This window comes from Lipotes vexillifer, unplaced genomic scaffold (assembly GCF_000442215.2).
Source record: "Lipotes vexillifer unplaced genomic scaffold, Lipotes_vexillifer_v1.1 scaffold412, whole genome shotgun sequence".
NCBI classification, from domain to species: domain Eukaryota; kingdom Metazoa; phylum Chordata; class Mammalia; order Artiodactyla; family Lipotidae; genus Lipotes; species Lipotes vexillifer.
In genome coordinates this window covers 813,239-838,092 of record NW_006798464.1, presented here as the reverse complement: position 1 = coordinate 838,092, position 24,854 = coordinate 813,239, and the positions used below count along the sequence as shown (strand labels likewise).

Here is a 24,854-nt window from a genome sequence, read left to right as displayed (position 1 = left end):
GTAGTTAATTACTCTCTGACTTTATCTTCTTTATCCAGTTTTCCTACATTCTGTCGAAGACTTTTGCTAGTTTTCAAGAGGTTGTTTCTTACTTGATGTAGGCAGTTCATCTGAAAATACAAAATTACATAGGATAATATTAATATTAATGCTTATCATTATTTCTGATTTCTTCACAGCTGACTAATGCCCTAAGAAGGGAAGTACATCCTCTTTCTTTCATTTGAATGAAAAATAGTGTAATATTCTTTGATATTTTTTAAAAGAACATGTAGAAAAGTATTTGAGAGCAAGTGGGCATGGATACAGCAAGCCTGCAGATTTGAACTTTCATAAAAGGAAGATTCCATAAAGTAGTGATTGAAAAGTCTAAGCAAAATGAATCAACATTTTAAAGAAATGTTCCAGGTGACTCTCAAGTGCAGCCAGGGTTAAGAACCACTGGCTTAATTAATGCAGCTAACATGCAACTCAGATGAGGATAGAGCTTTCATTGGAAGGGAAGTACATGTAATTACTCCCACTTGGCCCATTTCCTTGATTTCTGCCTTCTCAGTGGACTATGTCCATCTTCCAAGACCTAGAATTATGCTCACCCCCTCACTCATCATTTTTGAAATGTGCACTGCATAACAGATATTTTCCAAGACATATGAGCCAGACCTACCAACAAGCAACTAACATTGTTATGACAAACAACAATATCCGGATTCCCTTACTTCTAATTCCTTGGTGCCTTTGGACTTTAGGAATGCTTTAATGTTTGAGATCATGTTCCGAGCACATGAATACAACACGATTTCTCCTGTGGCCACAGTCTTTTGGTAATTTTCATGTATGTAAGATAGTAGCTCCTCCTCAGTTTTAAAATCTGTGGGAAAAAAAAGTCAAATTGATCATCAAACCCAGCTGAGGTCACTGTATTGTTTAAGCCAGTAGTTGTAAACTGGGAAGTTTTGCTGCCCAGGGGGACATCTGGCTATGTCTGGGTGGCAGTGACTGGTGGGGAGAGGGAGGGTACTACTGGCATCTAATGGGGTGGAGGCCAGGGATGCTGCTAAACATCTTATAGTTCACAGAGGATTATCTGGTCCAAAATGTCAAAAATGCTGAGGTTGAAAAGTTCAGAGATAGTGATTAATTTTAAGTGTTTGCAAATCACGTGTACATGTTATAAATTTAAGGATAAACAGTAATGGGGAAGAAATAAACTATACAACCTCCAAACCTAGCAGAAAGGAAAAAGATGCATAAAGAAAACTTGATTAATCCCATAGCCTGCTAGAAAGGTAAAAAACAATTGAAAGCACAAAATAAGACACTAAAATACACCCTAGCTTATCAGTAATCATAATAATTATAAATATTTATTTTACGAATACACTTGCTGGTTAAATAAAAGAAACTGTCAGATTGGGTTTAAAAAAAAATTATGCTGTTTACAAAAGACATACCCAAAACACATGACAAAGAAACATTGGAAATAAAGGAATAGAGATATAATCACAAGGAAAACATAAATGATTTTGTATGGACCTAAAAAGAAAGCCTCAAAATATATGATGCAAAAATTGGCAGAACTGCAAGGAAATTTAGACAAATCTACATGGTGGAAGACTATAATACAATCATCTCAGTTATAGATTCTTTTAAGTAGAAAAAAATTAATAAGGATTTTGAATATTCAAATATTAAGATGAATATGTATGGAACCAAGTACCCCAAAATTAGAGAATACACATTATTTTCAAGTACACATGGAATATTAACAAAACAATCACATATTAGGCCATAGAGTTTCAACAAATATTAAAGATTCAATATCTTACAGAACACATTGTGCACAGTCCAAAAAAATTAAAAACGAATTACAAAAATAAAACACTCCCTTCTATTACTGATGTCAGAAAATATTTAGATGTATCAATGAAAACAGAATATAGCAAACTTATATAATGCAGCTAAATTTATACCTAAAGGAAAATTTATAGACAAATTATCTTTTTAAAGAAAAATTCAAAACCAAATTAGCTAAGGGTCCAACACAAGAAATAACACAAAAGAGTAAATCCAAATAATAAAGAAGGCAATAATAAAGATAAAAACAGAAATGAATTAAGTAGGAAAAAAAGAAATGAGAGAGCAACAAAAACAAAGATGATTCAAGAAAATAAAGCAGAAATTCAAAATACTATTAAGAGATAAGGTTTAAGTTCAATTTTTCCATAAACATATCCAGTTATTCCTGCACCATCTGTTGAAGATTATCCTTGTCCTGTTGAATTGCTGGGGGCACTACTGTCAAATATCAATTTACCACTGTTGTGCAGGTCTATTTCTGGAAAGGATCTAGTCCAGAAATTATGCTAATGCCACACTGTCTTGCATTACTGTTAATTTTGCTCTCCCATCCGCATTCTGGTATACCATACCAGCTCATCGAAGATGTGCTATCTCACTCAAACTGATTATCATCTATGATCCAGTATTCCACAGGAAAAAAAAAATGTTTAAAGAAGCAGAAAACTTTCATTCCAGAATTTTCGAAAGAACTCAAAGGTGACAACAGGTAATTATTGCCCAAAGTTCACAAGCTATTGTCACAATCACCCCACAGTACTGGCACTGTCAGTGTAAGCTAAGAATGTACCCTGAAAATGAGAAACATACTGTAATTCAGTCCATTTTTAAAGAAGAAAAAAGAATAGGAAAATAAAAGCTACTGGACTAAATTCTTCTGCCTGACTTTGAAAGACCTCAATAATCTAACCCTAGATTATTCACGAACCTTTTCCCTTCTCTTCATTCACAAATGTATAAAACTTCTTTAACCACTTAACTTCTTTAACCACTTAAAGGGCCAAGACACAGCCCTTCTTTGTAACTTTGCTTATGCTAATCCTCCATCTAGCACACACTTCTTTTACCTTTCTGCCTTCTAAACTCTGCTCATTCTTCAAAGTCTAACCTGGGCTCCACTGGCTCTGTAAAAGCCTTCTCAGCCTGTTCTGCTCAAGACTGGACTTTCCCTTTCTTGACTCCTAGTATGTCTTTACTTCCAAAATGAACAAGTATTTTCTGTTACAGTCTCTTGGCTCTCTTATGTATTCATTTTACCAATTCATTTTGTATATGTATCTGTATATATATATATATTCATTATTATTCTTTGTAGCTGGATCATAAATCTAAGGAGAGGAAATTATTTTATTATTTACTGTACTCCCCATAACACACTTGTGGACATACAGTAGATAGCCAATAAATGTTCATTAAGCGAGGGATATGATTAAAACTTAAAAATATTAGAGTACAGAAGAGTAAACATGAATTTAGATACGAAAATGCAATGGAACTGAGGAATACCTTTAGGTTTAGAACTTCTTAGTGTTCTTCCTTTGTTTCCCAAGTTATCTGCTGTTCTTCCATTGGCTATCTTTTGGATCCCTTTCTCCCCAGCTGTGTCTGGACTGCCATCTGGATGTAACTTCTGAGCCTTTACATTCAGTCTTGCAACATTCAGCATCTTTAAGGAACGGCACATGGTATTCATCTTCTGCCTCACTGGAGTACGAGGGACACCTACCAAAACGACATCGTGGGAAGGAAAGTAAAATAACTTTTACTTCTCTGGAATCAAGAACTACTTTAATTCAGATGAAATATTATGTGAAGGTATATTGAAATGAAGTATATCCATTCAGAATGATCTGAATTAGGTAGTTCTTGCATCTCTTTCTACCTACAACACAGAGTAGAAAGAGCTCTTTTTTAAACTGAAGTTTAGGAACTAAATATCTCAAGGTGGTTAGATGATTTTTACATCTAATGCCAAACAGACAACAGACAAATACCGAACTGACTCATTTTGGTGTTACCCAGTAGGCACAGAGTTGTGATGAAACTCTTTTGAAAGGCAATTAAGCAGTCTGCATCCAGAGCTCCCTTTTCCATGAATAACTTGTTCATGGAAACTTATACTAAGGAAATCACTCAAAGGTAAATCATATGCATGATGTACACTATAGTATTATTTACAAGGGTAAAAACTGAAAACAATCTACATGTTCAACAACATAAGAAATTTGCAAATTTTGTTAAGCAGTGAGGTAACTAAAAAAGCAAAGTAGTAAACAAGTAATTATAAGCAGCACACAAAGTTGTATTTAAATTTCTGTTATAACTAAAAACAAAAATGGTTTAATTAAGAAGGTAGAAAAAAAAGAAGATAGGATTATGGGAGATTTTAAAAATCACTATTGTACTAATATAATTACTTTAAAATATGAAATATAAGAACTTGTCCTTTATTCATTTACCATTTCAACTTCATTTTAAGGAATATCAATCTTTTAAAACACACAGTGTCAAAAAAGACTGTAAGAAACAGCCTTTCTATGTGCTTACGCTTCTTTTTGCTGTCTTCCTGATTGGACACAGTATATTCTTCATGAGACTTTCTCTGGTAGAGCTCAGAGAGGCAACGTGTCAATTCACTTTCAGTTTTGGAAGGCTCTTCCTTATTAGATGAGGCAGCCTGTAGTAACCTGTGAATAAGTCAAGATGTCTAGTACAAAGTTGAAATTCTGATTTTCCAAAATGCTTTAAAAACAATATTCATTATCCTTTTATAAGCTAATCAAAAGATGTCTCCACAAGATGCCTTCACAAGTATTTTTTCTCAGGAGGGAAAATGTCCCTCTTCTCATTTATGATTTGTATAAATTCAGGGGCAGAAGCTACCTGTTCACAAAACCATTAATGTATTAATACATACAGTGTTGACTTATTAATAAGATTCTTCATGTCCTAGGGTACATGTCTAATTATGGTAACTTTCACTCACTTCTGGGCTTCCATAATTTTTACACAGTTTCCATACATTAAAGTACAAGATGATATAATACAGTGTAGTGAGTATCAGAATAAATTTTGAATTATTTCACACTCTAGTAAACTAATTTGGGATTGATGAGCAGGGAAAGAAATAGGGCAGGGGAGATGATTAGTTATTAACTGCTTTCCCGCCTACAGCTAAATATCAGTCACTAAGGAAATAATGAAAATTGCACAACTTTCAAAATGTATTACTTCTATTTCATTATCTTCCATTATCTGATATCATCTGACTTAAAAGTAGGAGAAAGTTATGGTGCAATTAGTTGAATTAGTTCGTACCAGCAGCAGGTCTGAAGCAGCCTAATTCTCCTAAGTGTGCTGGTATTTCCTTGAGCAGTGAGGGTTGCTCCCCACCCCGCACCGTTAATTTACTGTATCTGCTTCAGATTTTTTTTAAATAAAATTAAGCTTTCATGGACACAGAGAAAGCCTCACCCAATTTCTTCCCATCCCTTCCTCCCAGAGGTATTCCTAGATTCGTGTGTACCTTATTTACAGAGACATACAAACTGCTGTTTCATATGTTGTAAATCTTATGAAAATGGTATCATACAACACCATCCTTTGGCAATTTTGTTTGCACTCAACATATTTTTCAAGTGTTGCTCTGGTTTATTCAGTTTTACTAATCTATGTATAATATTCTATTGTATAACTATACTGTAATTTATTTATCCATTTCCCTGCTGAGATTCTGCTAGTCCTTTCCACTGGAAATGAACATTCTAGCACAGCTCTCCTTGTGTTTGTGCAAAAATTTCTTCAGTGCAGACACCTAGAAGTAGAATTGCTGAGTGTCAGAGTATGTGAAGTTTCTGCTTTACTAGGAACATTGTTCTCTAAAATGGTTGTAACCATTTTACACTTCTACCATCTAAAATGTGCTCATTTCCCCACATGATAATTTTTGACAATCTAATAGGTATAAAATACAATCTGGTGGGTTTTTCCATGTTGTGGTTTTAATTTCCACTTGCCTACGCTGAGTATCTTTCCAAATTACTGCTCTGTTGGATTTCTTTATATGAACTGCTTGTTCACAATTTTTAAAAAATTTATTTTATTTATTTTTGGCTACGTTGGGTCTTTGTTGCTGCGTGCGGGCTTCCTCTAGTTGCGGTAAGCGGGGGTTACTCTTCATTGCGGTGCGCAGGCTTCTCATTGCGGTGGCTTCTCTTGTTGCAGAGCATGGGCTCTAGGCACACAGGCTTCAGTAGTTGTGGCTCGTGGGCTCTAGAGCGCAGGCTCAGCAGTTATGGCACATGGGCTTAGGTGCTCTGTGGCATGTGGAATCTTCCTGGACTAGGGATCGAACCCGCGTCCCCTGCATTGGCAGGTGGGTTCTTAACCACTGTGCCACCAGGGAAACCCCGCTTGTTCACATTCTTTGCCTGATTTTCTATTGGATTTCTTATTTTTAGGAGATCTGTACTAATTTGGATACTAATCCTTTGCTGGTTATATGGATTACAGCTACCCGAGTCTATGACTAGTCTTCATCATATAAACATTTTAAAATTCATTATAGTCATATATGTTCCTTCATGGTTTGAATTTTTTAGGTCTTGAGAAATCCACCCTTAGCCTAATCTTCTTCTCTAATGTTTCTCCTTCTTACAATTTTAAAGTTTTTACTTTTCATGTTTGGTTTTTCAGTTTATTTGGAATTTATCATTATGTATGCTGTAAAGTAGAAATCTAATTTTTTATCTTTTTTCTTCTGGATAGCCAATCATCAACACCACCATTTACTGAATAGTCTATTCTTTCCCTGCTGCTTCTACTCCACTGGTCTATCTGTTGATCCTTGCGCCGATACCACACCATGTTATTTACTGGAGCTTTATGGTAAATTTTGCTATCACATATGGGAAGGTGCACCTGTTATGCTCTTAGTCTTTTGGAGCTGTACCATATCCATGAATCAGAAGACTCATTATTATAAGATGTCAATTCTTCCCAAATGGACCTATAAGCTCAATACACACTCAATCAAAAATACTAGCAGGCTTTTTTTGGGTGTGTGGAAACAGGCTGATTCTAAAATTTACATGGAAATGCAAAGGGTCTAAAATAGCCAAAGCAATTCTGAGGAAAAAAAAGAACAAAGTTGAGAGGACACAGACTACCTGATTTCACTACTCAAGATAATGTGGTATTAACATAATTTCTGGACTAGACTCTTTCTAGAAATAGACCTGCATGTTGGTGGTCAACTGATTTTGACAAAGGTGCAACAGTGATTGAGAAAAAGACTGTCTTAACAAATGGAGTTGGAACAACTGGGTATCTTTATGGAAAAAATAAACCTCAACTTTACTTCTTAATATTTTGAATTTCTGCCATGTCTTTTACATTTCCAATATTATTTATGACTGCTCATACAAGTAGCTCAATCTTGCTATAGATTATTTTATTTGGTTTCTCAAAGAATCATCTTTTGTTTCTCTTGGTTTCTATTTGATTTATTATTTTTAATACTGCCTTCTTTTTTTAATTTTTGGGTTTACTCTCTTGTATTAAGTGTGTCGGTCTCAGCTAATTGGTTTTTAATTTTTCTCTTCAAAAGATACTTTAAATTTTCCTTTAAGTATAAATTTAGCTGCATTATTCAAGTTTGCTATTTTCCATTTTTACTGAGATTTAATACTAAATATTTTCTGACATCTATGAGTGTATTTTGTTTTCGTAATTAACTTTTTCTAAATTTTTAGTTCTGATAAAATACACAACATAAATTTATCATCTTAATCACTCTTAAGTACATAGTTCAGTGGTATTAAGTATATTCATAATACCATCATCTCCATCCATCTCCAGAATTCATCTTGTAAAACTGAAACTCTAGGGGCTTCCCTGGTGGCGCAGTGGTTGAGAGTCCGCCTGTAAATGCAGGGGACACGGGTTCATGCCCCGGTCCGGGAAGATCCCACATGCCCCGGAGTGGCTAGGCCCGTGAGCCATGGCCACTGAGCCTGCGCATTGGAGCCTGTGCTCCACGGGGGGGGCCCCAAAAGGGGAAGGCCCCCATACCAAAAAAAAAAAAAAAAAAAAAAACCCCTGAAACTCTATACCCATTAAACAATATTCTCCATTTGTAATTAGTTTTTAATATTATTGGACTATACTCAGAAAAGGTGGTCTGTTAAAAACAACAAACTCACATGCAGATAACTGAGAGCTGACTTCAATAATCAATACCCAGAGAAAAAAATAAGTTTTACCAAAATGACTCCATCAAATTTGAACTGGCACCACTAAAGTTAGAGCAAGGAAACCACTTCTCCACAACAGAGGAATTCCAGGGAGCTGTGCGGCCAAGCTCCTGCTGGGCCCATTCTGGAGTAGGCGGAGCTAGAGAAACAAAGGAGCAGAGATAGAAGAGGAAAAGAGGCATTAGAAGCAAAGCAGAGAATTCCAAGCACTTGCTCCTCCCTTGGACTGACTGCATTCTTCTAAAGGACATCATTAACAATGTTCCTTCAGCTGCACCCCCAATCCCAACAGGTCTATGTTGTCTATGAAAAATGTGCAAACACAGGCTTCCTGACTGTTCCTCAAACACAACAGACACAAAAACCTTGGCACTTACTGTTGCTTCTACAATGTTCTCTCCCTATCACTTCCTTCAAAATCCTTTGCTCAGATATCACTTTCTTAACAAGGCCTGTTTAAAATTAAAACCCTCCTATTCCTTTTTCTCTGCTTTATAACTATAGCACTTAACTCTTTCAAACATACTATATAATTTCCTTATTTAATTTATTGTCTTGTCTCCCCTGACTAGATAAGTTTCTTAACAACAGAGACCTTTGTCTATTTTGTTCTCTAATGTACTCCCAGCCCCTGGAACAGAGCCTGACATACAGCAGGCACTCAATAAATCTACTGAGTAAATATGAATGAAAGAAATATCAAATTGATTATATTTATATCTATCTAGCATAAATAAGGTTTGTATCATATCAGTAATATATCAGTGCAAAAAGTGGAAGGAAGACAGAATCTTAACAGTTTTACATGTAGTCTTTATTAAACATTAAAAACCAGGTTTCCTCTTATACCTTCGATTTCAAACTGGTTTCACAGAGCCTTTGGCTTCCTCAGAAGTGCTTCACGATTTCTATAAATAATGATTTAAATTGCCAGAAATATTGTAGCCCACTTTTATCTGTTTTATAACAGATATTGGGCTCTACTAAGAGCACATTGAAAAAAAGTTATGTTGCTAGAAAAGATGGTAAACCACTAACCTAGAGTATGGTAGTTATTGCTTCAGAAGCTTACCTGAGGTAGCAGGATCTTCAAGTGAATTGTGAATCTGATTCAGTACACCATCCACAACCTCAGAAAAAAGGGAAGCTGAATCCTGGGGGCTCTCTGCCACAACCGTTTGGAGAAAATGTCTTTGAAATTCAGTCTCCTTGGTGTGGAACACAGAGAGAATTGTAGCACTGGCAGAGAAGGGGGAAATAACTCCAGTGATGGGGGGCCAGCCTTCACCAGGGTCCACACTGGTAACCTACATAAGAAGATCTAATTAGTTGGGAATATTGTTGACATATGTCTAAAAAGGCATGTAGTTTAGTAAAAGAATGATAGTTTCATCCAATGACTAATATAAAAGAGAAAACTGGAAAAGACAGACTTCACGGATATTAGTGCTAGCATTGAATTTACTGATCATCTAATCCTAATCCCTCAATTTACAGATAAGAAAAACCTAAGGTTATTAGGAATATTTACTAAGCACTTATTATGTACTTATTATAACTCAATGGATTCTCATAACCACTCTGAAGTAAAAATGATTATTATCAGAACTTCCCTGACGGTCCAGTGGTTAAGACTCTGTGCTTCCACTGCAGGGAGCATGGGTTCGATCCCTGGTTGGGGAACTAGGATCCTGCATGCCATGAGGCACAGCGAAAAAAAAAAATTATCTATGTATTTCTCTATATGTCTATAGCTCTCTCATTATATAGAATACATATACGTGTGTGTGTGAAATTTGCAATTTTCTGAAAGTTAAAATGTCTTTGAAATTCAGTCTCCTTGGTGTGGAACACAGAGAGAATTGTAGCACTGGCAGAGAAGGGGGAAATAACTCCAGTGATGGGGGGCCAGCCTTCACCAGGGTCCACACTGGTAACCTACATAAGAAGATCTAATTAGTTGGGAATATTGTTGACATATGTCTAAAAAGGCATGTAGTTTAGTAAAAGAATGATAGTTTCATCCAATGACTAATATAAAAGAGAAAACTGGAAAAGACAGACTTCACGGATATTAGTGCTAGCATTGAATTTACTGATCATCTAATCCTAATCCCTCAATTTACAGATAAGAAAAACCTAAGGTTATTAGGAATATTTACTAAGCACTTATTATGTACTTATTATAACTCAATGGATTCTCATAACCACTCTGAAGTAAAAATGATTATTATCAGAACTTCCCTGACGGTCCAGTGGTTAAGACTCTGTGCTTCCACTGCAGGGAGCATGGGTTCGATCCCTGGTTGGGGAACTAGGATCCTGCATGCCATGAGGCACAGAAAAAAAAAAAAAAAAAAAAAAAAAAGGATTATTATCCCCATTTTATAGAGGAGGAATTGAGGTTGAGGAATAAGCAACCTGTTTGTCACCCAGTTAATAAGAGGCAGAAGCCAAGACTGTATGAATTTGAAACTCATGCTCTTAACCAGGAATCAATTCTACCACTTAAGGGGATTTATTCAGATCACATGGTGGGCAGCAGAGCTGAGATCTAATCCAGGTCACCTGACGCCCTGACGCCAGTGCTCCGTCAGAGCACACAACTCTTAGAACAACATCTGTCCAAATGACTACCCAGTTTTTCTCTGGAATGTTTTACAGTGGAATCCAGAAGATAAAAGCTTTCTGAGCTTACAAAAGCAAAGACAAAGTAAGGTAAGGAATTACTGGTAGTTAAAAAATTAGCATCACCTTTATATCAAATCTGGGTATGTATGTATTCCTTTTCAGAAGACATTACTAAATTTGTATAACTACTGGACACTACTATATCTAATTTTACAATGTAGAGTTATTTTAAAAAAATGAAATATATTACATAAAAGTAATAAATACATAATGCAACATTTAAAAAATGAGAAACCACCCATCACTTCACTGCCCTAATATAATCATTCCATTTGGCTCACTGCCTCTTCCCTATGTGAATATAATTTGGTTTAATTGGATTCAAGGTACATGCAATTTTTATAAGCTGTTTCTTCACTAATGAGCATTGTCACGATGCTATAATACTTGCAAAAATATCATGTTTCACTGAGACTGTATTATGTAGGGCACTCCTTGGCATTTCATAAATGCACTTATTTCACTTTACCAGTGTGTTATTAGATCAGAATAACTTGCCATGTGGAAGATACCTACCAGATATAAGTCTTCAGCAGTCAGCCTGTTTACCAGCTGCTGAAATAACACCCTTTGAGTTGATTTGTTACCCTCTGGACTTTGTAGCATCCAGCTATCAGTGCCCAAAGTGCAGCTTGTTGGGAGGGACCACTGGGTCACTGTGCCTTTTAGAAAAATTCTGACTGGTTTCTGAAAATGTCTCTGATGTACGGCCAAGGGCTCTAGAGTAACTGTCCATGTTTCTTGAATCTCTTTGCCTGTTAGAAGTAAAGAATATTGAAATTCTAATATAAGAAGTAGCTCCTAATAAGAGATTTAATAGTAAGAAAAAAAAATTAGATTGCCAGCTGAGGTACTAGTATTGTCACTTAGTTCACACTTCAACCCTCATTCTACTGCTATCATAGTTAAGTTCATTCAGTTCTATAGGAAAAGCTGTATATGACTGGAATTACAATGGTGTGACTTGATTTCAGAACTTCTCAATAATTATGACTTAGAAGTAAGTATTCAAGCAATACACACACACACAAAACCCACTGCTTCTTAAATCCATAAAATATAGTGCGTCCTATCTTACAAGTTTAAATTCTAAAGACCATGTAAGACAAAGCTGCTTTCCATGAAGAGAGATGAGGTTCCCTTAACATCTTTCTTTCACTACCAAGCAGTGTTGCCCCAGCTTTAGTAAAATCCTGGCTGAAAGTTTCAAAACTACTCTTGAAATTTCCTTAAATTGTCCATAGTGTATAATATAGTTTTATGTACATATCTCTATATGGTATTATTTATGTGACTACATAATGATTCAGAAATTAGATTCACTATATAGCAAATCATATGATAAAGCAAATTTATGAAGATTCCAACATGCTGGCTCTTCCTGGTACCAGGCACCATTTTCTGCTTCAATTGACTAATTTGTTATTTCTTCTCTGAGTCAATCACTGATTTTCTATGATCTTCAATTTATCAATCTCTTTTATGAAGCGGTGAAACTTACTACCCATTGCTTGGGCACCTGAACAATATTATCCTTCTTTGCAAAAAGTTGGGAAACTCTTTAAAAACATTCACTTGTCCTTTTTACATGGGCTTACAGTTGTACCAAACTTCAGTCCTTTCCTGTGGTATCTCTGATTTTGCTTAGATATCTTTCAATGACAAGCATTAATGGAATGCCTAGGCTGCTGGAAATTCTAAATTCTAAATAATTCATGGGCCTGCCTTGCAGAAATGAATGAAACCCGGACCAACCACCCCATCACCACTCCTCCCCCGCCCCCGGCCCCAAGTATTATTTGCTTACCTTCAACAGGGAAAATTAATGTTCCTTCCACCCGTGGAAATGAGGCTTCATACTCAGGAGAATTATACAGCAAACAGTTTAAAGTGGAATCAGTTGGCAGAGTTGAAATCCATGAAGAGAGGTGAGGTTCCCTTGACAGCTTTCTTTCACTACCAAGCAGTGTTTCCCCAGCTTTAGTAAAATCCTGGCTGAAAGTTTCAAATGGCAAGACAGTGCCTCCTACATGGTGGAGCAGTTCACATACTGTCCAGTACCCAAGGTGGTCCGGAGATTCCCACAACTAAAATAAAAATTACAAAGAATCTTGGGTTATTGTAAGTTAGGCATTCATAAAGCTAAGGGAAATCAGGAGAAAGCAGAGTTGATATGTAAAGGATCAAATTACACAATTAATGTATTTGTTGAACCAAACACAAATAATGGCCAGCATCCCATTACTTGCATAACTGCTATATAATATGCCTTCAAGAAAGCACCTATTTAGTGAAAATAGCACTTCAATTCTATCTTCTGTCAAGGAACAGAAGTGATGCAACTCACGAGGGTTAAATCATAAAACATTAGAAGGAATGCAAAGTCATTACACATTAATAAAATAAAATCATGTCCTCCACAACACAATAGCGGCCAAGTGTCACAGGAGAGAGGCAGGAGCACCTCCCTTAGAGGGTGATCACCACAGACTCACCCACCCTGCCCACACCCACAGGTCTGTGTGGAGACCAAACAGGTCTTCTCAGTTCTATCTTCAGTGTTTTCACTGAGGTCTGGACTCTGAAGCTTACAGAGTCTGTGCTCTGCCTCCAATCTTTCCTTTGTTTTAAGAAGTATTCTTCGAAACTACATATCCGATCATGCTACTTCTGTAAAAACTCTGAAGGGCTTCCCACTGCCCTATAGTATAGCCATAAAGCCCTTTACAACCCAGCTCTAAACAATATTTCCAAACACATTATCCTTCCCTCACCCATCCCTACCTTCCAGGCACACTGAACCATTTGCTGTTTCCTGAACATGCCAGATTTTACAACGCTTCCATGTTTTTGCTGGTTCTGTTTGCTGTGTATTCCCCTTCCATCTTCACCAACTGGATGCTTATTATACTTCATTATCTAGCTCAAACCCTGCTGTCTCTGTAAAAGCCATTCCTCACTCCTTCACACATAGCTGACTCTTCATCCAACCTTCTTTCAGCAAACTTTTATTGAGCAACCTTTATGTGACATTGAGATAGGCTGGGACATGGGACCCTTTATTGGAGTGCTTGCACCTGGACAAACGAATATAAAGAAACTATAAGGGACTAAAAATAACTGCATGCAGTCAGGGCAATTAGGAACAATAGGATACAAAAAGGCCACAAATCAACTGCCATTTCTGAGGTGCTGAGAGCAAAATCAGGGTACTGGGCATGATCCCTGCACACAGCACCAAGGGGGTGCACAGACCACCTAAGCTATGCCCACCAATCTGCTCCTACTACACCCCCATTTAAGGAACCAGGCCCCCGCCCCTCTCTGGGGAGTAGGAAGGGCCCCTGTTTCTTGTTCTTGCTCCCTTGTGCAGCACGAGTCCCAGTAAAGCCTTGCCTGAATTTCTCATCTGGCCTCTTATCAATTTCTATTGATTAAAGAGTCCAAGGACCCAGGATGATAATACCATGAACTAGCAAGACATAGTCCCTGTCTTCTATGATCTTAAAGTCAAGGGTGGGGTGAGTAAAAAAGCAATAACATGAAATATTTAGCTCAGAATCACAATGTACCATGACAATATGCAGGTACTATGGGAACATAAAGGCGCACCTACCCTAGAATACATTGATCATGCTGCTTTGCCTACTCCACAGGTGAGTTGACAACTGTGAACCACAAATTGCTATGTGAATGTGAAAAATTAGAACTAGAAGGGTCTTGTAGGTCCTCTCCAAACTTTCCATTATATTGAAGTTCAAAGGGTGCCCAAGTTCACAGCAAGGCAATGATAGTCCAGTCTAAGAACCCACGACTCTCTTGGGTAGTGCTTCTAAAATGAGGATGGTGATCCTAGTGAACTTGGATGGACCCTATGATGAATCAACTGAATGGTTTAAGATCAGTGTTAAAGAAAAAAACCAGGAAAGAAAATATCAGAGCACAACAGAAACTATCACATGTAGTGAAGATAAGTAATGTACAGCCAAACTTTTGTTTTGGTTATGCCTATCAGTTTGGAAAATGCTGTGATAGATTAATCAATTAGTATTTGATGTTACCACCTGTGCTCACTGCCAAAGGGGAGAATGGTAAGCCAGTTCAACTATCATAGATCCTGATTAGGATTTTCTGCCAAAGAGAAACAGAAAATTTGTTGAAATTATTTCAGTCAGAGGACCAGCCAGGAAAATAAAACTGCTTGGCAAATGAAAAGTAAAACTTTAAAAGGAGCTGAAAAGGACATAAGCTTTGATTAAAAATATATGAACATGATTAAAAAACCCACAACCAGTATATAGATTATGGCTACATTTTTCTTTTTTATGTACATTATGGGCTAAGTAACAGACAAGTCCTAGTGGTAGTTTCAAATTTAGGGATTTATAAATGTCCACAAGACTATAAGCTCCAAGACAGCAGGGACCACACCCAACTGGCTCACTAATGGTGCACCCAGTACTCAGCATACCTCGCAGTTTGTTCAACAACAGGTATCTGTTGAGTAAATCAGGGTTAGCATAAAGTGGAAAATGTGAGAGAGGTCTCTTATGCTCCCTTCTATCCTATATCTTTGCAAGAGTTCTGTGTGCTTGGATTCCCTCCTCCCTGAGTCTGTTTCTCCCAGTTTTACTTCCCAGATCGAAAGCTCCACATGGCAGACCCTGGAATTTCTCTTCTCTTCTCTCTACCCTCATAGTGAGAGCTCCCCAAGGACAGAACCTGTCTCCCTTTTGCCTCCACAGTGCAGCTAGGCAGAGGCTTTTGAACAGGAAAAGACAGATTTACACCAGAAAAAAAAATTCCAGAAAAGCTTAAGATTATCTGATGGGCTTTTTCTTATGGGAAACAACATAACAGATGTAAGAAGCCTCAGAGAAGACCCATCTCCACAGATGATGGGATGCGCGAACTGGAAGAATCTTTAAAAAGATCCTGTCAACCTACTTATTTTAATGCCATTCAGAAAAGAGAAAAAGAATCTCCAAGCCCAATCTGCTAAGACTTATTTCTAGCCAATATTTGATAAAATACAATTCCAGCATAAAGTCTTTGATGTGATTTAATATCAACTATCCCAAATTAAGCCCTTATGTGTTGTGTATTGTGTCCAACACCTGATTTGCCGCCTTAAACAAACTAAGTTTTAGGATTCCATTTTCTCCGTCAATGTTTACCATTCCCTTAAACACTTTTGCCTTTTCCTTTTCTTTTGACCAGCCACTGCTGCCTTACATTGCATTTGCTAAGTCTTCCTTGGGCTTTGCATGTGAAAGCAATTTGGAAAATTTAACCCACTATATCACTACTTGTGTTAAGTATCTGCTCATTTCCCATTTGCAACCTTGCAATTTAACCCACCCCTACTTTAGTGACATATGTTTCCAACAGATGCAATCACATCTTTCATCTGGTTAAGCCACTTTCCCAACTATTAGAACAAAATCCGAATTTATTATCTTGGCCCTACAGATATGCCTCTGCTACCTTCTAACTTCCTCTCCTACTGTGCTTGCCCTTGCCTACTAGTTTTCAGCATTCCTTGCCTTTTTGTTTCTGAAACAAACTAGGCTCATTTCCAGCTCAAATCTTTACACTGGCTCTTCTCTTTGCCTGGAAAGTTCTTGCCCAACCTTCACTATCCTCCTCCTTCACCATTCAGTTCTCTGTTCAAAAAGGCCTTCCCTGACTATGACCCTATTTACAACTATCTCCTGCTTCTACCTCCTCTGCCCCACCGTCAACCCCTTACTCAGCTTTATTTTCTTGAGAGCATTATTTGAAATCCTATCACTTGTTTATCTGTTTAATCTGTTAACCATACCTGTCTAATATACTGTCCCCCAGAAGGTAAACTCCACTTTGCTGACCACCGCATCTCCAGCAGCTAAAACAATGTAGTCCATACTCAATGTAGTGGCTCCTCAAATGAAGTTATTTATTGACAAAGTGAAGTGACAGGAAGAAAATGATGGAGGTAGAAATTTATACTTATCACTGGAGCAGGGGCTCCACTGCCTCAACGAAAATCCAAATTAGCCATTTAGGACTGTAAGTACATAAGAATTTGTTCATTTGGTCAACAAATATTTTCTGAACACCTATAACAAGCAACAACACATCTGCAGGAGATACAGAAATGTGTGCCTACCTCTGAGGTTATTTCTAGGCTAGATGGAAGGTGAGGGACTGCATGACTGGAACATATAATGGAGAAAGGGTTAAGTGCCACAAAAGTGTTTGGAAATTCAGAAGTTGAGATTGAGTAGTTGCCATGTGGGCAAAAGCCCTAAAGAATGAGTGTGATTTAAACTGGCACAGAAGAGAGAGCAGTGGCGTTTCACTGCTAAGACAAAACAAGCCGTCAAGGCCTGTTGGCCAATTACACTGTTTCAACAGTCTGGAATAAGGGTCGTGTGTAGGAAAGATTAAGTCTGGGAAGACAGGGCCCAAATTGTGAAGGACCTCAAACACGTTGACTCAGTAGGTACCGAGGACCTACCTATCCCGTTGTAATGAATGTCCCTCTTTGTGACCCCAGAACTTTCCTTCTGAAGGGACACCTGTTGGTCATGTTAGTCCCATTCTGGGTCCACGGGCTGCTCTGCAGACGCTGTCAAGTTCTGGTTCATCAGCACCAGCACCACGTACTAAAATCTGAGTTCGCTGTGTAATCTTACCTTAGGCCACTCGGTGGTATCCACCCAGTACAAGGTGATTTTTCGGGTTATCATGACTTCCTGGACTCTCTTGGGCAGCAACTTGTCCATCACCTGCTTAGGAGTAGGCGGCAGGCGCTGGGCCTGGGCCTCGCACCCGGACACGAACTGCAGCAGCTCCCTCTGCGAATGCGGACAGGGGGCTAGGAGGAAGACGGCGTTCACAAAGCCGCCGAGCGCAGACTGGGCCTCCTTAGCCTCGCTCTCCACGTCCAGCAGTCTCCTTCCGCTGCTACGCAGAATCGGCTTCGTGGGCGATGTGATCTCGGGCCGGTCCCACTGATAGTCTAGCAGCGTCTCCATAAGGGCACTGTGCGTGTGGGTGGCCCTGGGCGCCGGGCCCGGCAGATGGGCGCCGTGGGCGCCATCCCCGAGCCTGGCCTCCAGCTCCTCCTCAAAGTCCTCCCAGGAGCGGACCCCCAGCTCGCGGAAGTCAGACACGCGGGAAGGCCGGCTCCGCGCACCCTGAGAGTCAAAGAACCTGAAGGCCCAGCGGACCCTGGCCAGGCCGAACCTGCAACTCAGGTAGGTGAGGAGGCGCAGAGAGACCCGCCGGACCGGGCTCTCACCAGCGGCGCCTCCCGCGGTGTCCAGCAGCAGCATTACGTTGTGACAGCAGGCCATGTCGGCCGCGAAGCCGCCTCAGGGTTAGAGCCGGGGCCGACGCAGCTGTCTACTAGACCCTCGCTTCAAAGAACCAGCGCCGTTCTCTGCTTCTCTCAAGGACCCTGGTCGAAAGCCTCCCGCGCTCTCCAAGGGCTGCTGGCATTGGCGGAGCTAACCCCCAAGGTCCGCTCCCATTGGTCGCTTGCCTTGCGTAAGCTACGTGAGCAACTTTCATCCTTGACTCTGATTGGAAGGGTCATGGAGGAGAACCTTGCTTGATTGGTGGACTGCGGGATGGCGGGCGGGACGCTGTGTTCCGGGAGAAACTTAACGTTCATTGGCCTGAACCTTCGTTTTAAAATTTAAAGAGGCGGTGCTGGGGGCCTGTGGCTTTAAGTTTCTCTTTTCCGAAGGAGGACTGGGGCCGTGCGGTGGTACTGGGAGAGGTTTACTAAGACCTTGAAAATAGTAGGGGAAGAGAATTTGGGGTGGTTTGAATCGAACTGGTTTAAAGCCACCCTAGACTTTCTATGGAGCGGAATCTGATGGCGAAGACTTAAATTTTCTGTAATTTAAGAAAAAAATATTAAAAATTAAAAGTTCACTTCCTTTGCCCTAGTAATTAATTTCTAAGCGTTTCTCTTGAAGAAGGTAATCGAAGATCAGGATAAAAGTTTAATTTCAGAAAAAAAGGCAACAGCTTGGGAATGATTAAATAAGGTATGCTGCACCCCCAAGGGGAATATCGTGCAGCTTTTTAATGTTTTTATATGTAATGTTAGATGGAAAAAACTGCAAAACCGCACATGCAATGAGATCCCCAAATTTTCTATCTGCCTATGTGTATATTTTTAAACTGTTAAGATAATACTGTGTACTGAAAGTTGTTTTTAATTGTATCTGGGTAACGAGATGGTGATTTTTAAAAGTTTTTTTTTTCTTTTGATTTTCTAAAGTTCTATATTTTTATTTTACTTTTACATTCGAGGAGGGGGGGAATATTCTTAATGAAAAGGATCCTTTTGTTGTAAATAGAAGAATCCTCAATTGTAGAGAAGGTTGTGACTCTAGATGGGAGAAATCCCTAAGCTAAGACTGGCCTACCTTTAAATATCCTTCCAATCCTGAGATTCTCTGAACCAGTTGTTTCAAGAAAGACCACCAATGATACTTCGTAGATTGTCAGTTTATTTTATTCATGGACTTTTCCTGATCCACCGACTGTCATTTTAGAGTCACAAGCATTTTTTATTCTTAATGTGTCAGGTGCTTACTAAAACTGTACACACCCGTTGTGTTGTTCATCATTCAACAAATAGTCATTACAGGGAACAAAAGAGCTAACTATACTTCCCCTGGGAAGCTTACATTCCAATAAGGGGAGCCAAACAAATAAGTAAAAGATATAATATGTTAGGTGGTGATAAAATCTTTGGAGAAGAATTAAGTGGAAAAAAAGAATATGAAGTAGGTAGGAGTATGCAGGATAGGGAGAGAGGCACCGTGGACATCTGGGAGAAGAGGGTTTCAGGAAGAGGGAACAGCAAATGCAAAGGCCCTGGGACAGGATTTTGCTCCCTATTTGCCAAAGTAAACTTCTAAAGAGTTATTATTAAACTCATGCTTTTATAAATAGAGGAAACTGAACCTCAGAGCAATTGAAGAATCTCCGCCATGATTTTATACACAGCAGAACCACAAATGGAATCAAATTCAGATTCCAGAAAGCAGATTCCCGGGGCGCAATGCTTGCAACCTAGATTGAAAAACCAGCTTCATAAGGAGGGACTTAGTATACTTTTAAGAGTAAAGTTGATTGGTTAGGTCTTCACTGAAAACAGTGACAGGATCTGGCTATTTAATCCGCATTTCTTCTTCCCTCTCCGTTCAACAATCTCCCTTAAAGATTGTTTGTTTATTTAATATTTGTTTTTCTTTCTCTCCCTGTCTTCTACCCTTTTATTTAGTTAACGAAAAGTTATTGCCTATCTGCCTACTGTTAGTGGAAGTGAGGAATGGATGTAAAGGAAGGATAATATTTTTCCCTAGGAGGAATTAAAAACAAAAATACACAGACTGCTTAAGAGGCAGTTCAATGCTAAACTGAATGTTTAGTATTTCCAAAAGAAGAAACCATCCAAAAAGAAACCATCACAGTGAGCTGGGGTTTCCAGATATGCCATCCTCACACCAGGCTGGGAAGCGTGAGAGTGTGAGAGAAGCATTTTATCATTGCTGGAAAATTTGGATGCATTTAGGCACCAGACAGGTAAAGGAAGTGAGACATGGTGGGCATTAGTGATAAATGGGAAATAGAGGGGGGTGAGCTTGTGGCCCAAACACATTCAAAGTCTCTTTATTTAAAATAAAAGACATTTTATTTAAAATAAAAGTAAAAAACGTCCTTGCCATACTGCTTAACTAATTTAAGTGAAAACTCAGCAGCTGAGCACCTTTCTTGTAGTGACAAAAGTAAAATGATTCCTATTTTAAAGAGGTCACATATCAATCAAAACAGCAACTTGCTAAATGCTTATTTCTATACTGTGAAATAAACAGCAGAGGAAATGTTCCACATCACTGTGGACAGTGGTGGAATATTTGGACTAAAGTGCTCCAAAATTGGAGCCAAATGCCAAGTCATGATGAAAAATAGAGATATACATGTCCTTAATTTTTTTTAAATCTTACCAGAGAAAAGGTTAAGGCACTGGTCTGTCCAGTTAGATACTAGAAAACTGCACTCCCACCCACACTGGAAGATATCGTCATAGTGAGAGCTAGTTTATTGAGTGTTCACTGTGTACTAGACAGTATTTTGCAGAGGTTTCATAGAGCAGGTAAACATTTATCTGAGTTTTTATTGTTTGTCAACTGTAGGATAATATAGGTAGTGAGATTTTATTATTTTATGTCACACTAAAAGAAAAATTCAGCCAATTATAATAACCCAATGTTTTCTAATCACTTCAAATTTGGGGGGTTTATATATGAAAGAACTCCTTTAGATTTATGTAGACATAATTTTTAAAAAATCATTTATCACTCTTGTACATATGAAAGAAAGAAAACAAGAATATAAGCAAAATTAATTGGTTAAAGTATTCCTAAAACTTCTTCAGAATCCCAGTTAATCACTTTTCAATTCATTCTCCAGGGTCCATCTGTTTTCATAAACTATCATCCATCCTGTCTGCCATCAGGAGTGTTGGCAATGCAGTATTTCTCAAAAGAATGCTCCACTACTGCCTCTGGTAGTTACTTTCAAACCATTCTCTCCCATTCTGCAAGTTCTGTCACACACCCACTGACCATGACACCTACCTCACTGCTCTCACCGGCCAACAGATTTTTCATAAAGGAGAGCAGAGAAATGAGGTGGTAGCCAGGGAAAGGTTGTGTGTGTGTGTGTGTGTGTGTGTGTGTGTGTGTGTGTGTGTGTATTTTTAAGGTAGGAGACATTACAATGTATGTGGTTGGGAATGATCAAGAAGTGAGTGGGGGCTTCCCTGGTGGCACAGTTGTTGAGAGTCCGCCTGCCGATGCAGGGGACGCAGGTTCGTGCCCGGGTCCGGGAGGATCCCACATGCCGCGGAGCGGCTGGGCCAGTGAGCCATGGCTGCTGAGCCTGGGCTCCGCAACGGGAGAGGCCACAGCAGTGAGAGGCCCATGTACCGCAAAAAAAAAAAAAAAAAAAAAAAGCTGTTTGACCATTCACCTGTTGATGGGCATGTGAGTTGTTTCCAGCTCGGGGCTGTTACAGATAGGGCTGCTGTGAACAGTTATGTAAAAAAAAAAAAAAAAAAAAAAAAAAAAAGAAGTGAATGAAGGGGAATTCCCTGTTGGTCCAGTGGCTAGGACTTGGCACTTTCACTGCTGAGGGTGTGGGTTCAATCCCTGGTCAGGGAACATTCTGCAAGCAGCGCAGCATGGCCAAAAAAAAAAGGACTGAAAATCTGACGACCCAGAAAAGGGTTGGGGAGGGAGAGGATCGCAGTAGTGCAGTAGCCTGATGTCTGGGTGGGTGAGAAGGATGGGCTCCTCCCTTTTTCTGGGTAACTATGGGTTCTGTGACAACTTTGCGGTTCTATTACTAAAGGGAAAAGGGAAAAATGGATATTGGGGAATGACTTGCCGCCTTAGACACCCCAGGATTTGGTGATGCTGGACAAGAACAATAGGTGAAAGAGGAAGGTGAGGGATTTGAGGATGTGTGCCAGGGAGAGCTTTACTGATTAGAAATTATTTCAGCTGCAAGGGCAGAAAATTTGACCACAATGGCTTAAAAAACAGCTTTTTTCCCCTTTACATAACAAGAAGATTGGAGGTAAGTGGCTTCTGGTGTGAGTTCCTTGGTTGAATGATGTCAGGACCGACAAGTGTGCCATCCTCCTGCCTTTTCCACACGCTCATAATCACAAGAAGGCTGCATACACCCCATTCATATTCAAGTTAGGAAGAAAAGAGCAGATCCCACAGCAGGAAAGCAAAGCTTTCACAGAAACCACCCCACCGTCAGATTTAGACTTAAGTCTCAACGGGTCACATAGCGCTACCTCTAGCTCCAAGGGAGGCTGGGGAATTCGGGGAGATTGTTATGATTGACGGAGAGGTCTAGTGTTGGATGGATCATTTTCACAGATGCTGAAGTTACCAAAAATGATGACAGGAGCAGTGGTGGAGAGAGACAGTGAGCCAGTGGCCAAAATGTTCAGTGAAGAGGAAGAGATCTACAGATGACTGTGACAAGGAGGCAGGGTATAGTCTAATGTCAAAGAGGCTGGGGTTTTATGGAGAAGGGGAAAGGAGGACAGCTACTCCCACCTGCAGGCCAGGTGAAATAAGGGGTGTGAAAGGGAAAACAGCCCTTACTTGGGGAAACCACACTAGAAGTAATATCCGCAGGCATTAGCCAGGTTTCCAGTAGAGCAGGAAGGTGAAGGGCTGAGGACATAGGGGAGTTTGTTCCTGGTACACTACCATTCCAGAAGACACTGTAGGGAGGTCAAGGAAGGGTGGGAGATGGGGTCAGCTTAGGGGATATACAGAGCTGTAAGTGGTTAAAATCAAGATGATGAGGATTACCTGGAAAAAAAGGGCTGAGGGTTCAGTGCAGGACTCAGAAACCATTCTAGATATTTAAAGCAGGAAGAATTTATTTTCTTTTTTAAACATTTATTTATTTATTTATTTTTGGCTGTGTCAGGTCTTAGTTGCGGCACGTGGGAATCTTCTGTTGCAGCGCTCGGGCTTCTCTCTAGCGCTGGTGCACGGGCTCTAGAGCCTGTGGGCTCAGTAGTTGCAGCGCACAGGCATAGTTGCCTCTCGGCATGGGGGATATTAGTTCCCCGACCAGGGATCAAACCGCGTCCCCTACATTGGAAGGTGGATTCTTAACCACTGGACCACCAGGGAAGTCCCTAAAGCATGAATAATTTAATGCAGGCATTGAGTATCGGCCTAAAGTGGGAGGAGACAACCTCTGTCTATAGTAAGATAATGTGGCAGCTCTCCTAATGTTTTAGCTCTCCTAGTTCCTTTTGCCTTTCCATATAAATTTTAGAAAAAGCCTACCTATATCTAGAAATAATCTTGCTGGAATTGCTTTAAACTTATAGATCAATTTGGGGAAAATTGACATCTTTACTATGAGTCTTCCAATACATATGTGAACATGGTAATGTCTCTTCATTTGTTTAGATCTTTGATTTTTTTGGTTAAAAAGAAAACTTGTTTTGTAGTTTTCAACATACAAGTCCTATACATGTTTTGCTAGGTTTATACCTAAAGTCTTTTTTTTTTTTTTTGAGCAATTGCACATGGTATTGTATTTTTAACTTCAGTTTCCAAGTATTCATTGCTAGCATATAGAAAAACAATCCATTTTTTCATGTTGATATTGTATACTGCAACCTGACTAAATTCATGTGTTAGTTCTATGAGAGTTTTGGGGTTTTTTTGTTTTTCTTGTAGATTCCTTGGGATTTTCTAGGTAACCCATAAAGCCACCTGCAAATAGGGGCAGTTTTACAACTTCCTTTCCAAGCTATATGCCTTTTATTTCCTTTTCTAGCCTAATTGAGCTGGCTTAGTAAAAGTGATGAAAGCAGACATACTGGCTTTTTATTTTCGATACACGGGCCTCTCACTGCTGTGGCCTCTCCTGTTGCGGAGCACAGGCTCCGGACGCGCAGGCTCAGCGGCCATGGCTCACAGGCCTAGCCGCTCCGCTGCAGGTGGGATCTTCCCGGACCGCGGCACGAACCCGTGTCCCCTGCATCAGCAGGCGGACTCTCAACCACTGCACACCCGGGAAGCCCCTGGCTTTGTTTTTGATCTTAGGGGGAAAGCATTCAACCTTTTACCATTAAGTATGTTGTTAGCTGTTTTGTAGATGTTCTCTGCCAAGTTGAGAAATTTCCCCTTTATTTTTAGTTTTATGGGAGTTTTTATCAGAAATGAGTGTTAAATTTTGTCAAATTCTTCTTCTGCTTCTATTGATATGATCATGAGACTTTTGTATGTATACGTGGTAGATTACACTGAATGATTTTTCTTTTTTTAAATTTTATTTGGCCATGCCATGTGGCATGCAGGATCCTAGTTCCCTGACCAGGGATCAAATCCCTGTCGCCTGCGCTGGGAGTGCAAAGCCTTAACCACTGGATCACCAGGGAAGTCCCTTGACTGATTTTTTAATATTGAACCAGCCTTGGATATCAGG

General features: G+C 39.4%; 1 protein-coding gene across 1 annotated transcript in view; it reads right to left on the bottom strand.

Annotated features, from left to right (window-relative positions):
* TICRR (TOPBP1 interacting checkpoint and replication regulator) overlaps nt 1–18,148 on the bottom strand; it is a 51,363-nt gene extending 33,215 nt beyond the window's left edge. Inside the window, exons 1-9 of the mRNA XM_007470571.1 lie at nt 17,486–18,148; nt 12,613–12,892; nt 11,322–11,560; nt 9,187–9,421; nt 8,124–8,253; nt 4,408–4,547; nt 3,367–3,582; nt 720–871; nt 13–110 (exon numbers count right to left, since the gene is read on the bottom strand). Of these exons, the coding sequence (XP_007470633.1) occupies nt 13–110; nt 720–871; nt 3,367–3,582; nt 4,408–4,547; nt 8,124–8,253; nt 9,187–9,421; nt 11,322–11,560; nt 12,613–12,892; nt 17,486–18,148 (2,153 nt within the window). The remainder of the gene's footprint in view (nt 1–12; nt 111–719; nt 872–3,366; nt 3,583–4,407; nt 4,548–8,123; nt 8,254–9,186; nt 9,422–11,321; nt 11,561–12,612; nt 12,893–17,485) is intronic.
* Nucleotides 18,149–24,854: the final 6,706 nt, after the last annotated feature.